We start from the raw sequence: 15,661 nt of genomic DNA on the forward strand, positions 1-15,661 counted from the left end.
AAGACAAACTCTTTCTAACAGGGGAGTTTGCCAGACATTTTCAGCAGACTTTCACATTACGTTTAGGTCTGCCAGGTCGAACCAGCAGCCTCCACCTTCATCAGACACACTACTATATGGTGTCATTCTCACAAAAGTGTCAAAGACATGCGGCCACAAGTTAGATGACACAACCACAAAGTTATCGAACTGTGACCCAGGGTGTCCTGGTGCCAAATGCACGTATGGACACCCTTATAGTTGAACATGGTGTTTGTTATGGACAATTCGTGACAAGCACAGAAGTCCAATAACAAAGCACCACTCAGGTTCAGGTAGGAGAGGCACTTCATCCAAATAACGCCCTTCCTGGTCTCACTGTCATTGCCTAAGTTGAAGTCCCACAGAAGATCAAAGTAAGTAGTAAGTTATTTTATTGTATGTTTTACAGCCCATTTTATTTATAGATTTACTATAGTCCTTAGCACGAGAAAAGAATTTAGGAGTAGCAGAGAGACAGAATAATAATATATGTTAAAACAAAAAATTGTTCATCCAAACCTTGAGTGCTTCCTGTGAAAAATAAACCAAGAGACACAGAGGAGGGGGTGGAGGGGAGAGATCTATTGTTAGTAAAGGCAATAACCTTAACAGTGGTAACATGAAAAGTAATGAATATACTACACAAATAAATAATAGAAATTATTAATTGGCGCTATATGATGTCATGCAAGTACGTAAGTGGCTCATTCAAACACTGATGACAAAACAGCAGAGGAGGTTCAGTCTCTTGCTCAAGGACAGTTGAGGGCTGTGGCTGTATAGAGAAAAACCTGCAACCTTTACATGTATGTCAGACATGTATGTACTGTACTAAAGTGGGCAACTGGTTAGGACATCTGCCTCAAAGTTCTGAGGACCCGGGTTCAAATCCGGCCTCGCCTCCATGGAGTTTGCATGTTCTCCCGATGCCTGCGTGGGTTTTCTCCGGGTACTCCAGTTTCCTCCTACATTCCAAAACATGCCTGGTGGGTTAATTGAAGACTCTAAATTGCCCGTAGGTGTGAATGTGAGTGCGAATGGTTGTTTATATGTGCCCTGCGATTGGCTGGCGACCAATTTGGGGTGTACCCCATCTCTCGCCCAGAGTCAGCTGGGATGGGCTCCAGCATGCCGCGACCCTAGTGAGGATAAACGGAACGGAAGATGAATGAATGAATGGTTTCATTCATCCATCTTTTATATCTCAATGGTGATGCGTATGGAGGACTAAGAGTGCCAAAATTAAATAAATAAATACCTAATTAAAATAAATAATTAAATGTGTCATGAAGCATTTACTTAATTCAATATCCATTTATTTATTTCAATACTTTGTTTTAGGTTTTTCAATATAAATTTATTTCAGGATTTGAGTAATTATTTCAATACTGAATTATTGAATTATTCATTTATTTATTGAATTTTGTCACTCATGTAACCTCTGTGTCAAGAAATAATTGTATCTGTCATTCTCTCCCATTAAACTCCGTGAGCGGTTTATTGCCGGCTCCAATCAAATTCTTGTTCCTGCATGAGCTCTTCTGTGAGTTAATCACAGACATTTTAGGATTTTATGGATTTAATGATGAATACACACTGGAGCCCAGTATGTTTCATGCACTTTCGGATTGTACAGGTAATCTAAACTCCAGACCACTCAGCAATATCACGGAAAAGTTTATTTCCATAATTCCATCCAAAAAATTTAACTTTCATAGATTATAGATTCAGACTCCACAATTTAAACAATTGCAAGTATTACTTGATTATTTTTACATAATTTGGGCTTCCAGCTCATGAAACTCACGAAATTAGGAATTCAAAAAATTAGAATACTGTGAAAAAATCATCCAAATTTTGAAGGCCATAAATGTTTTAAACTGAGTGTCACACATTAATCATCTACTAAATTCAAAGCACCTGCACAGGTTTCCCCAGGTTTCATTAAATTCCTTCAGTTTGGTTCAATTGTCTCAGTTGGGTTCAATATGGGGAAGGCTGCTTACTTGACAAATGGCCAGAAGACCATCATTGTTACCCTCCATAGGATGGGTAAGCCACAAAAGTTCATAGCTGAGGAGGCTGGCTGTTCACAGAGTGCTGTGTCCAAGCATATCAACAAAATGTGGCAGGAGAAGATGCACCAGCAAAGAGATGACCGTGGGCTTCAGCAGATTATCAAACAGAGAAGAATCTAGCCAGAAAGAGTGGAATAAGGTGGGAGTTACAGTTTAAAAAACCACCACATTCAGACGCATCTGGGAAATGGGCTACAACTCTCGGCTTCCTCGGGTCAAGCCACTTCTGACCCTGACCCATCGAAGGAAGCCTCTCAACTGGACCCAGGAGAAGGACTGGACTGTTGGCTAGTGGTCCATGGTCTCTTTTCCGATGAAAGTATAGTGTGCATTTCATTCAGGAATCGAGGTCCAAGGGTTTGGAGGACGACGGGTGAAGAACAGAACCCTAGCTGCTTGGAGCTCCAGTCTGAAATATCCACAGTCAGTCTTGATTTGGGGTGCAATGTCCAATGCAGGTGTTGGTAAACTCTGCTTTATTAAATCCAAGGTCACCACAACAGACTACCCGAATGTTTTAGAGGACTTCATGATTCCTTCTGCTGAGGATCTGTATGGAGATGTAGATTTCATCTTCCAGCAGGACTGGGCCCCTGCCCATACTGCCAGAAGGACCAAAACCTGGTTTGATGCCCATGGACGATGCCCATGCTCTATAGGACGAGAGTGTAAGTGAGGGGATACACAAGCAATTTGAATATTCATGAGTTAGTTGTTGCAGTAAGTGCATAAGTGAGTGGCCAAATACCCAGTGAAAGAGTCCCAGGGAAGTGTGCCTGCGGACACATGCAAGTGAATTGACACTGCTTTACATGCACTCAGACTGACAGAAGTGTCCTGTAATTGCTGTGCCCGCACCGCGGAGGCTGAGGAACCCACCCAAACAATCGAGGGTCGGGATCGGGCCAAGGGGTCCACCCGAGAGCAGCCTGGTGGACAGGACAAGTCCCACACCGAGGGACCCAGGGTTGTCCACCAGCCCCACTGAGGCGTCCCGACAACTGCCCACTCGGCGGGGGCCGCAGGGACCTAATGCCAGCCCCCAGCCAACCCACAGGAATTGCCATCAGGACCAACTGCTTTTCCATTTTTCATTCTCTTTCGTGCCTTTCTAACTTACCCCTTACTAATCATTGCTACTTCCTGGTCCACCACACTTGCCTCTTCTACTCTACTTATTCTCTGATTTTCCTCATTCATCAACTCCTCAAAGTATTCTTTCCATCTATCCAGCACACTGCTGGCACCAGTCAACACATTTTCATCTCTATCCTTGATCACCCTAACCTGCTGCACATCCTTCCCATCTCTATCCCTCTGTCTGGCCAACCTGTAAAGATCCTTTTCTCCTTCCTCAGTGTCCAACCTGGCATCATATGCCTATTGTTTGGCCTTTGCTACCTCTACCTTCACCCTAAGTCACATCTCCATGTATTCCTTTCTCCTCCCCTCAGTCCTTTCAGTGTCCCCCTTCTTCTTAGCTAACCTCTTTCCATGTATGATTTTTCTGTACTTTGTACTTTGTCTCCTTTGACATTTTCCTACCAGAAGATGCACTAAGTACTCTACTGGCTTTTTCTCTGATCACCTTGGCAGTAAAGGTCCAGTCTTCTGGAAGCTCCTCCTGTCTACCAAGAGCCTGTCTCACGTCTTCCCGAAAAGCCAACCAACACTCTCCCTTTCTCAGCTTCCACCACACGGGTCACTGCTCTGCTTTTGTCTTCTTAATCTTCCTCCCCACCACCAGGGACATCTTACACACCACCATCCTATGCTGTCTTGCCACTCTCCCCCTACCACAACCTTACAGTCAATAATCCTCCTTCAGATTACATCGTCTGCACAAGATGTAATCCACCTGTGTGCCTCTACGTCCGGTCTTGTAGGTCACCCTATGTTCCCACCTCTTCTGGAAAAAGTGTTCACTACAGCCATTACCATCCTTTCTGCAAAGTCTCCCACCACCTGTCCCTCAAGGTTCCTTACCTGGATGCCAAATTTACCCATCCCTTCTTCATCACCCCCGTTTCCTTCACCAACATGTCCATTAAAATCTGCACCAATCACGACTCTCTGTCTGGGATGCTCAGAACTACTTCGTCCAGCTCCTTCCAGAATTTCTCTTTCACCTCTAGGTCACATCCTACCTGTGGGACATAGCCACTAATCACATTATACATAACACCCTCATTTTCAGGTTTCAGCCTCATCACTCGATCTGATATTCTTTTAACATCCAAGACATAACGCTTCCTTTAAAATCACCCCTACTCCAATTCTCTTCCCATCTAAAGCATAATAAAATAATTTGAACCCTGCCCATAAACTTCAAACATTACTGCCTTTCCACCTGGTCTCCTGGACACACAATATATCAACCTTTCTCCTAATAATCATGCCAACCAACTCCTGAGCTTTTCCTGTCATAGTGCCAACATTCAAGATCCCCACATTCAGTTCTAGGCTCTGTGTTTTCCTCTTCTCTTTCTGCCGAAGAACCCGCTTTCCAACTCTCCTTCATCTTCGACCCACAGTAGGTGAATCTCCATCGGTGCCCTGTAGGTTAACGGCGCCGGTGGTGGATGTTCTTAACCCAGGCCACCACCGATCTGGAATGGAATGGAATTCTTTAGATGAATGCTCATATTTGTTTGGCAAAATTTTAAGCCGGGTGCCCTTCCTGATGCAACCCTCTGCATTCATCCGGGCTTGGGACCGGCTTACAGTTTGCACTAGAAAGAGTTTCCACAGATGCATTATTTGCCTTGAGGATATTGATGGAAAAGTACAGATAAGGTCAGAAGGAGCTACACTGTGTCTTTGTGGATCTCGAGAAAGCCTATGACAGAGTACCCAGAGAGGAACTGTGGTACTGCATGTGGAGGTCTGGAGTGGCAGAGAAGTATGTTAGAATAATACAGGACATGTATGAGGGCAGCGGAACAGTGGTGAGGTGTGCTGTAGGTGTGACAGGCGAGTTTAAGGTGGAGGTGGGACTGCATCAGGGATAGGCTTACATGGAAAAGGATGGCACGCTGTGGCGACCCCTAACGGGACAAGCCCAAAGGAAAAGAACATCCACCCATCCATCCATTTTCTTTACCGCTTATCCTCACTAGGCTTGCAGGCTGCTGGAGCCTATCCCAGCTATCTTCGGGCGTGAGGCGGTGTACAACCTGAACCGGTCGCCAGCCAATCGCAGGGCACATAGAAACAAACAACCATTCACACTCACATTCACACCTATGGGCAATTTGGAGTCTTCAATCAACCTACCACGCATGTTTTTGGGATGTGGGAGGAAACCGGAGTGCCTGGAGAAAACCCACCCAAGCAGGGGAAGAACATGCAAACTCCACACAGGTGGGGCCGGGATTTGAACCCCAGTCCTCAGCACTGTGAGGCAAATGTGCTAACCAGTCATACACCGTGCCGGCGGAAAAGAAGATATATATTTAAAAAAATAATTAACTTAACGTATATATAGTGTATTTGGATAGTATCAGTATAGTAATAATTACTTTTTATTATTATTTATAAGAATTAGAGGACAATGCTGTATGTACGGTATTTGCTTTGCTGTGTATACAGTAGGTCTAGGTCTTTAATACTGACTGTGACTTAGGAAAACTCAGGATATCATGACTTGATTGGATTCGCCATACAAATAATCTGACATTTACGGAAGCCTTACCTCCTCATCTTCAAACCCGGTTAGGTCCCACTCGTAATTAAGTCTCATTTGTCTCCTCTTCCAATGCTCCATGAACATGGCAGCTTTTGTTTAAAGACAGAGTAGAGGACATTGAAGAGATCATCAAAAAAGAAAGTCTGATGATGGTTATTTTTTGTCATGAGAAATGCACCTGTCTTGCTGAAAATAAGTTTGAACCGTAACGATTCCAGTGTCCTGGTTAATGAAATAATTTGAATCATATTCTGAATACACATTATTTGTAGAAAACTCGATTAAAGGGATGTTTGCAGTTTTTTTTTCTCTCTCAATAAACCACCACAGGCAAGGGAAAAAAGCCTATCAGACAGAGAAGGTGTGACCGACAGTCATTTGCTGTGCACCATCGGGCACACCGTCAGCTTTGCGCTGACCTGTTAGCTTGGGCTTTGCTTACTGTTTTAGAATAGCCAAATCTGGAAAATAAAAAAATGCCCAATGCGTGATAAGAACTGGGCAAGACTAGCAAACAGAAGCGGAGTGAGGAGACCTCAGGCAGCTTCGAGGTTTCAAAACATTTCTGCTCAGTAGGTTCGTTTATCACCTCTTGTGATTTTTAATTAATTTTATGTTCCAAAAAATGAAACTTCAAACCAATACAACTTGTGTTTATGTAACATTTTATTATTAAGTCCGCTGGTCTTGCATGCCAAGATAAAGTTCAAAGAACCATTTGCTCCTTTAAAATGCATGCAAGACCCTCTGGGACAATTGATGGAACACATGTGACACCCACTGGTGGTTAAGAGTTAGTGCAAACCTGTGGACTCGCATTCAATGTTTATGTGGATAAATATCTGTTTTGTCTACTGGAATTCCATACCGGTCATGCACGCAGTTGAGAGCAAGAGTGGGGCCCGCCACAAGATCAATCGGAAGGAAAGTTATGAGTGCATCCCAACGGGACAACAACTTTCTTTTTCGTTTTCCGCCTGTTATTGTTTTATTTTTGTGCATGCTTTTTCTTCAACTAAACCTGCCTCAGTTTCTCCCGAGACAACTGAGAAAGACCACTCCACGACCAACCTATACACGGTCGTGAGTACAGCACTGAAGATTATTGGCTTTTAATGTGTACATTTTCGGAAAAGTGACGAAAAAAACCTCGATCAATCGCTCTCATCAAGAAGGCTGCTACATTTATGAAATACGAGTTCTTGATTACCCCTCCTTGAGCCGTCACCTTATCGTGGTGGAGGGGTTTGTGTGTCCCAGTGATCCTAGGAGCTAAGTTGTCTGGGGCTTTATGCCCCTGGCAGGGTCACCCATGACAAACAGGTCCTAGGTGAGGGACCAGACAAAGCACGACTCAAAGACCCTAATGATGATGACAAACAATGGACTTCGTTTTCCCTTGCCTGGACGCGGGTCACCGGGGCCCCCCACTGGAGCCAGGCCTGGTGGTGGGGCTCGAGGGCTGGGCCTGCACCCATGCGGCCCGGCCGGGCAAAGCCCGAAAGGGTAACGTGGGTCCCCCTTCCCATGGGCTCACCACCTGTGGGAGGGGCCATATGGGTCAGGTGCAGTGTGAGCTGGGCGGTGGCCGAAGCCGGGGACCTTGGCGATCCTATCCCCGGCTAGAGAAGCTGGCTCTAGGGACGTGGAATGTCACCTCTCTGGCAGGGAAGGAGCCCAAGCTGGTGTGTGAGGTCGACAAGTTCCGACAAGATATAGTTGGACTCGCCTCCACACACAGCTTGGGCTCTGGTACCAGTCCTCTCGAGAGGGGTTGGACTCTCTTCCACTCTGGAGTTGCCCACGGTGAGAGGCGCCGAGCAGGTGTGGGTATACTTATTGCCCCCCGGCTTGGCGCCTGTACGTTGGGGTTCACCCCGGTGGACGAGAGGGTAGCCTCCCTCCGCCTGTGGGTGGGGGGACGGGTCCTGACTGTTGTTTGTGCCTATGCACCAAACACCAGTTCAGAGTACCCACCCTTTTTGGAGTCCTTGGAGGGTGTGCTGGGGAGCGCTCCCACTGGGGACTCCATTGTTCTGTTGGGGGACTTCAATGCTCACGTGGGCAATGACAGTGAGACCTGGAAGGGCGTGATTGGGAGGAACGGCCCCCCCGATCAGAACCCGAGGGGTGTTCTGTTATTGGACTTCTGTGCTCGTCACGGATTGTCCATAACGAACACCATGTTCAAGCATAAGGGTGTCCACACGTGCACTTGGCACCAGGACACCCTAGGTCGCAGTTCGATGATCGACTTTGTGGTCGTGTCGTCGGACTTGCGGCCGCATGTCTTGGACACTCGAGTGAAGAGACTGGCGGAGCTGTCAACTGATCACCACCTGGTGGTGAGTTGGCTCCGATGGTGGGGGAAGATGCCGGTCCGACGTGGCAGCCCCAAACGTATTGTGAGGGTCTGCTGGGAACGTCTGGAAGAATCCCCTGTCACAAGGAGTTTCAACTCCCACCTCCGACAGAACTTTGCTCATGTTCCGGGGGAGGCGGGGGACATCGAGTCCGAGTGGACCATGTTCCGCGCATCCATTGCTGAGGGGGCCGACCGGAGCTGTGGCCGTAAGGTGGTCGGTGCCTGTCGTGGCGGCAATCCCCGAACACGTTGGTGGACACCAACGGTGAGGGTTGCCGTCAAGCACCTCCAAATCTGAGACCATGGTCCGCAGTCGGAAAAGGGTGGCATGCCCTCTCCAGGTCGGGGATGAGATCCTGCCCCGAGTGGAGGAGTTCAAGTATCTTGGGGTCTTGTTCACGAGTGAGGAAAGAATGGAACGGGAAATCGACAGGCGGATCGGTGCAGCGTCTGCAGTGATGCGGACTTTGTATCGGTCCGTTGTGGTAAAGAAGGAGCTAAGCCGAAAGGCGAAGCTCTCAATTTACCGGTCGATCTTTGTTCCTACCCTCACCTATGGTCATGAGCTGTGGGTTGTGACCGAAAGAAAGAAAGAATAAGATCCCGGATACAAGCAGGGTGTCCCTTAGAGATAGGGTGAAAAGCTCGATAATCCGGGAGGATCTCAGAGTAGAGCCGCTGCTCCTCCGCATTGAGAGCAGCCAGATGAGGTGGCTGGGGCATCTGATTCGGATGCCTCCCAGAAGCTTTCCTGGTGAGGTGTTCCGGGCACGTCCCACCGGGAGGAGACCCCGGGGACGACCCAGGACACGCTGGAGAGACTACGTCCTTCGGCTGGCCTGGGAACGCCTTGGGATCCCCCCGGAAGAGCTGGATGAAGTGGCTGGGGAGAGGGAAGTCTGGGCGTCCCTGCTAAAGCTACTGCCCCCGCGACCCGACCCGGATAAGCGGTAGAAAATGGATGGATGAATGGAGTTCTTGATTACAGCAGCTTCACTATTAAACTCAAAACACACTCAAACACAACAAGAAGAAGAATTTTTGCTGATTTATTAAAAAAGAAAAACTGAAACATCACACAGCCATAAGTATTCAGACCCTTTGCTCAGTATTTAGTAGAAGCACCCTTTTGAGCAAATAAGGCCATGAGTCTTTTTTGGAATGATGCAACAGGTTTTTCGCACCAGGTTTTGGGGATTATCTGCCATTCCTCGTTGCAGATCCTCTCCAGTTCTGTCAGGTTGGATGGTGAATGTTGGTGGGCAGCCATTTTCAGGTCTTTCCAGAGATGCTCAATTGGGTTTAAGTCAGGGCTCTGGCTGGGCCATTCACCCTTGAGGTGTTTTTTTTTTTAGCAAACTCCATGCGGGCTTTCATGTGTCTTGCACTGAGGAGAGGCTTCCGTCAGGCCACTCTGTCATAAAGCCCCGACTAGTGGGGGGCTGCAGTGATGATTGACTTTCTAGAACTTTCTCCCATCTCCCCACTGCATCTCTGTAGCTCAGCCACAGTGATCTTTGGGTTCTTCTTTGTCTCTCTCACAAAGGCCCTTCTCCCCCAATTGCTCAGTTTTTCCCGACGGACAGCTCTAAGAAGGGTTCTGATCGTCCCAAACATCTTACATTTCAGGATTATGGAGGCCTCTGTGCTCTTAGGAACCTTAAGTGCACCACAATTCTTTTTTTGTAACCTTGGCCAGATCTGTGCATTGCCACAATTCTGTCTCTGAGCTCTTCAGGCAGTTCCTTTGACCTCATGATTCTCATTTGCTCTGACATGCACTGTGAGCTGTAAATTCTTATATAGACAGGGGTGTAGCTTTCCTCATCAAATCCAATCAGTATAATCAAACACAGCTGGACTCCAATGAAGGTGTAGAACCATCTCAAGGATGATCAGAAGAAATGGACAGCACCCGAGTTAAATATGAATGTAACAGCACAGGGTCTGAATACTTATGGCTGTGTGATATTTCAGTTTTTCTTTTTTAATAAATCAGCAAAAATTTCAACAATGCCATTTTTTTTCCTGTCAATATGGGGTGCTGTGTGTACATTAATGAGGAAGAAAATTAACTTAAATTATTTTAACAAATGGCTGCAATATAACAAAGAGTGAAACATTTAAGGGGGTCTGAAAATGTTCCGTACTCACTATATATATCATCAATTTTCGCTACCGCATATCCTCACTAGGGTGACGGGCATTCTGGAGCCTATCCCAGCTATCTTCGGGTGAGAGGCGGGGTACACCCTGAACTGGTCGCCAGTCAATCACAGGGCACATAGAAACAAACAACCATTCACACTCACATTTACACCTACGGGCAATTTATTGTCTTCAATCAACCTACCATGCATGTTTTTGGGATGAGGGAGGAAACCGGAGTACCCGGAGAAAACTCAAGCAGGCACGGGGAGAACATGCAAAGTCCACACAGGCGGGGCCGAGATTCCAACCCTCGTCCTCAGAACTGTGAGGCAGATGTGCCAACCGGTCTTCCAACATGCCGCCAAGATGAAAATCACTTCAAATATTAAAACGCGTGACATAAAAACATTTCCTGAAATTGTGATGCCTATGGCGACCGGCCATTTAAATTCTATTACAGTGTATGTAACACCACTGTTAGATAGATCTCACCTGCCTTAGACGGTAACATAAGCTCAACGAAGCAGTAAACATTGACAAGGCTAATTTGTCTTTAACAGACAACTTCATAGTCAATATATTTGTATATAAACTCATAACTGATAAAACATTGAATATATGACGTATTACAAAAAGCAGCTTTAGCCATATATCTATCCATCCATTTTCTGAGCCGCTTATCCTCACAAGGGTCACGGGAGTGCTGGAGCCTCTCCCAGCTATCATCGGGCAGGTGGCAGGGTACACCCTGAACTGGTTGCCAGCCAATCGCAGGGCACACATAAACAAACAACCATTCGCACTCACATTCACACCTAGGGGCAATTTAGAGTTTTTTTTCAATGAACCTACCACGCATGTTTTCGGGATGTGGGAGGAAACCGGAGTGCCCGGAGAAAACCAAAGCAGGCACGGAGAGAACATGCAAACTCCACACAGGTGGAAAAGCATGGTTTTGTGCTATTTGTGCAAAAAGGAGTTTTTGAACCACCGAAGCACTAAAACCCTCCAAGTTTTCAACTGCCACGCAGAAACCATTTTGTTGATAAATAAATAAATAAATAAAACTGTCTTAATATGGCACTTTAACTTTAGGTCTGTTTAATTTTTGCCAGGGATATGGTCTATTGGTTTTTCTTTTGTTTTGTATTGGAATGCAACTAAATGCATTTTTCCAGGGTTAACAATATTCCTGTCTGTATCAATTATTTGATTAAATTGTCTACTAAAATCCATTTAAATTGCGCCAGGTTGCCTTTATAGCACAAATATTGCTGTATGATTAAAATTTGATGAATAGATTTTCATTAATTATAAATCCTCTCAGTAATTAGACTTTTTTTTAATCGAGTGTCACCCCTAATATATAATATACACTACATATACTTTATAGTTCTGTGTGCAGCATGAATATAATAACAAAAATACTACTTATGTGGACGTTTGTGTCGGTGTGTGTGTGCGTGTGTGTTTACATACCCCAAAGAGCCATGAATATTGAGAAGAATACAGTAGCTGGGTTGTCAAATAGGTGACTGGCCCTTGCAGTTCCACAAGCAGAACTTAGGCTCCAATAGCTGCACACTTTATCACACAAAGGACACATGGTGATGTTGTTCTTTTGGTGGCATATCTCCATGCTGGAAGACACAATTCAAAGATAAAACTCAATATAAAGGTCTAAAAAGTGTCAAAAGTGAAAGCAGTGAATGAAAAACTATATAGACCTTTAATCGCAAATGCATTAATTTATCTATCATCCGCAAGTCTGTGCACCTCTTTGTGCTATTTTAGAAAGATGCTGGTCTGGCAGCTGAAAGTCTTCCAAGGAGTGAACATCCCAGAACATTCCAGCAAGCATTTTTAATACCTTTAAAAAATAGTGCACAGGTAAGGATAACACTAAAACATTCGATGTTGAATGCCTTTGGAATTAAAATTAGAATGTCACTACCTACTGCCTACTACTAGAATGCCAAATGGCGAGAACCTGATCAACATTTTTGCTACATAATTTGTTAATACTGAAGACTGGATCGCAGTGGTTGCTGATTTATTGGGTGACGAAGGCACAGAAACGACAAGGAATTATCATCAACCTAGGATAGAAGCTGCAGGGGGCCCAGGAATGCACAAAAAGAGATTAAGTTCAGTGCTATTCTCGCCTTAGTTTAGTTGTCTTGGTAATGTTGAAGCAATTTCTTTTTGTTAGTTTTCTTATTTTTGGGGGGAGAGATGTGGGTTTATGAAGGGATTTTGTGCAGTCTCTCCCAAACAAAAATACCTCAATTTCAGTGCTATTTTCAGCTGAGTTGGATTGTCTTGGTAATGTTGAAGCAATGTCTTTTTGTTAATTTCTATATACCATCTGTTGCGGGCGTGCTGGAGCCTGTGCCAGCTGACTCTTGGCGAGAGGTGGGGTACACCTTGAACTGGTCGCCAGCAAATCGCAGGGCACATATAAACAAACAACCATTCACACTCATATTCACTCCTACGGCAATTTAGAGTCTTCAATTAACCTACCACACGTTTTTGGAATGTGGGAGGAAACCAGAGTACCCGGAGAAAACCCACGCAGGCATGGGGAGAACATGCAAACTCCACACCGGTGAGAACTCAGAGAATTTGAGAGAATTTGAACTCAGAACTGTGAGACACGTGCTAACCAGTCGGCCACCATGCCTTGTTAATTTTCATTCGTAAATAAAATTATTTAAAAAAATATTTTCTCCTCCTCCTCCTCTTCATCCTCCTTCTCCTTCTCCTTCTCCTTCTCCTCCTCCATTTTCTTCTTCTCACCCTATCTCAAAGGGAGAGCCCAGGAACCCAGCGGAGGAAACTGATTTAGGCCACTTGTATCTGATCCGCGATCTCATTCTTTCGGTCTCTCCCTACAGTGCGTGACCATAGGTAAGAGTTGGAATATAGAGAAACTTGTGAAAAAACAGCTTCCCCTTTTGGCTCCCTTGTCACCATGACAGACTGAGCTACCGTCTCATCCACCAGAGAGAACCCCAGTTGACGTTTTCCACATTGCCTCTTTGGACTGTGACCTGTGGGTGCAGGCCATTGAACTCCACCTGCTAGCGTTGTTACAATAGTAGAATTTACCCAGTTTTATTAAGGCAGTTCTGGCCACTGATCACCCTACTCTACTGCTAGGCCAACACCAAGTGTGGTTTTCATTACCAGACTAGGGGCAGAGCTACTTGAGCACCAAATCAGAAAAAGTTGGTGCAAACTGCAAAACACACGCAAGCCTCCATAATTATTAAAGAAAAAAAGAATTGATTGTATTCACAATCAATTAATGTGCAGACACATGAATGTGGTGATACCGCAGACCCCCCAAAATACGACACATCAGGGGTAGGGGACTCGAATTACATGACTTGATTTAACAATTTTGGCACTTGTGTCTTGCTTGGCTAAAACTTAAGTACGACTCGACTTTGACGTGGCAATCATGAGACTCGACTGACTGAGACTTGAAACACATGCTTAGCAAGTCTTTCCTGTCTACAGTTGAACATCAGCATTTTCAACATAGTGTAGCATGCCATTTGTTTTGCTTTTGAAAGAAAGGATTTTTTTGTCAGGCGGATAAACTTGACAACTCATTAGTATTCCTATATTACGGTATAATACAGAGTGCAGGCAGGCCACTTCATGAAACATATTGTGGCAGCGCTGAAGATTATAATAATAAATAATACATGTATTTATTTAGTGCATTTCATACACAAGGTAAGTCAATGGGCTTTACATGAACAAAAGCAAAGAAAAATAAAAACAGTGTACAGTGCAAGAAAGATCATTTAAAAGTGGAACTGCTAAAAAAAGCATGAGAAAAAAAGAAGAGTTAACCTGGTGTTTAGGTGTTGTCTTGGCTTTCCATGCCTTTTTGCACCTCCCTTTCTTCATGTGTTCAATACTTGAGAGAAATTCTGGAAGGAGCTAGACGAAGTAGTTCTGAGCGTCCCAGACAGAGAGAGAGTCGTAATTGGTGCAGATTGTAATGGACATGTTGGTGAAGGTAATAGGGGTGATGAAGAAGTAATGGGTAAGGAACTTGGAGGGACAAATGTGGGTAGACTTTGCAGCAAGGAGGCAAATGGCTGTAGTGAACACTTTTTTCCAGAAGAGGCACGAACATAGGGTGACCTACAAGAGCGGAGGTAGAAGCACGCAGGTGGATTATATCTTGTGCAGACAATGTAATCTGAAGGAGGTTACCAACTGTAAGGTAGTGGTAGGGGAGAGTGTGGCTAGATAGCATAGGATGGTGGTGTGTAAGATGACTCTTGTGGTGGGGAGGAAGATTAGGAAGACAAAGGCAGAGAAGAGAACCATGTGGTGGAAGCTGAGACAGGACGAGTGTTGTGCAACTTTTTGGGAAGAGGTGAGACAGGCTCTCGGTGGATGGGAGGAGCTTCCAGAAGACTGGAACACTGCAGCCAAGGTGATCAGAGAGGCAGGCAGGAGAGTACTTGGTGTATCTTCTGGGAGGAAAGGAGAGAAGTAGACTTGGTGGTGGAACCTCACAGTACAGGAAATCATGCAAGGAAAAATGTTATCTAAGAAGAAGTGGGACACTGAGAGGACCGAGGAGAGGCGAAAGGAATACATTGAGATGCGACACAGGGCAAAGGTAGAGGTGGCAAAGGCCAAACAAGAGGTATATGATGACATGTATGGCAGGTTGGACACTAAAGAAGGAGAAAAGGATCTATACAGGCTGGCCAGACAGAGGGCTAGAGATGGGAAGGATGTGCAGCAGGTTAGGGTGATTAAGGATATAGATGGAAATATGTTGACTGGTGCCAGCAGTGTGCTTGCTAGATGGAAAGAATACTTCGAGGAGTTGATGAATGAGGAAAATGAGAGAGAAGGGAGAGTAGAAGACCCAAGTGTGGTGGACCAGGAAGTGGCAATGATTAGTTAGGGGGAAGTTAAAAAGGCATTAAAGACGATGAAAAATGGAAAGGCAGTTGGTCCTGATGACATTCCTGTGGAGGTATGCATCTAGGAGAGGTGGCTGTGGAGTTTTTGACCAGCTTGTTCAATAGAATTCTAGTGCGTGAGAAGATGCCTGAGGAATGGAGGAAAAGTGTACTGGTGCCCATTTTTAAGAACAAAGGTGATGTGCAGAGCTGTGGGAACTATAGAGGAATAAAGTTGATGAGCCACACAATGAAGTTATGGGAAAGAGTAGTGGAGACTAGACTCAGGACAGAAGTGAGTATTTGCGAGCAACAGTATGGTTTCATGTCTAGAAAGAGTACCACAGATGCATTATTTGCCTTGAGGATGTTGATGGAAAAGTACAGAGAAGGTCAGAAGGAGCTACATTGT

At 45.2% G+C, this 15,661-nt stretch overlaps 2 protein-coding genes across 4 annotated transcripts in view; one reads left to right on the forward strand and one right to left on the reverse strand.

The window, feature by feature from the left end:
* LOC133478051 (anoctamin-1-like) overlaps positions 1-15,661 on the reverse strand; it is a 104,942-nt gene that overhangs the window by 38,189 nt on the left and 51,092 nt on the right. For all 3 annotated transcript variants that reach the window (XR_009788550.1, XM_061773578.1, XM_061773579.1), the window contains exons 11-12: positions 11,783-11,943; positions 5,794-5,876 (exon numbers count right to left, since the gene is read on the reverse strand). Coding sequence is in view for 2 of the 3 variants with exons in the window: in XM_061773578.1 (XP_061629562.1) it covers positions 5,794-5,876; positions 11,783-11,943 (244 nt within the window). In the remaining variant the exon portion in view is untranslated. The remainder of the gene's footprint in view (positions 1-5,793; positions 5,877-11,782; positions 11,944-15,661) is intronic.
* The window catches only part of LOC133478053 (uncharacterized), a 37,604-nt gene that overhangs the window by 10,665 nt on the left and 11,278 nt on the right, over positions 1-15,661 (forward strand). The gene's annotated exons all lie outside the window — the stretch shown is intronic.

The sequence above is a fragment of the Phyllopteryx taeniolatus genome, chromosome 5, assembly GCF_024500385.1.
Source record: "Phyllopteryx taeniolatus isolate TA_2022b chromosome 5, UOR_Ptae_1.2, whole genome shotgun sequence".
Lineage (NCBI taxonomy): Eukaryota > Metazoa > Chordata > Actinopteri > Syngnathiformes > Syngnathidae > Phyllopteryx > Phyllopteryx taeniolatus.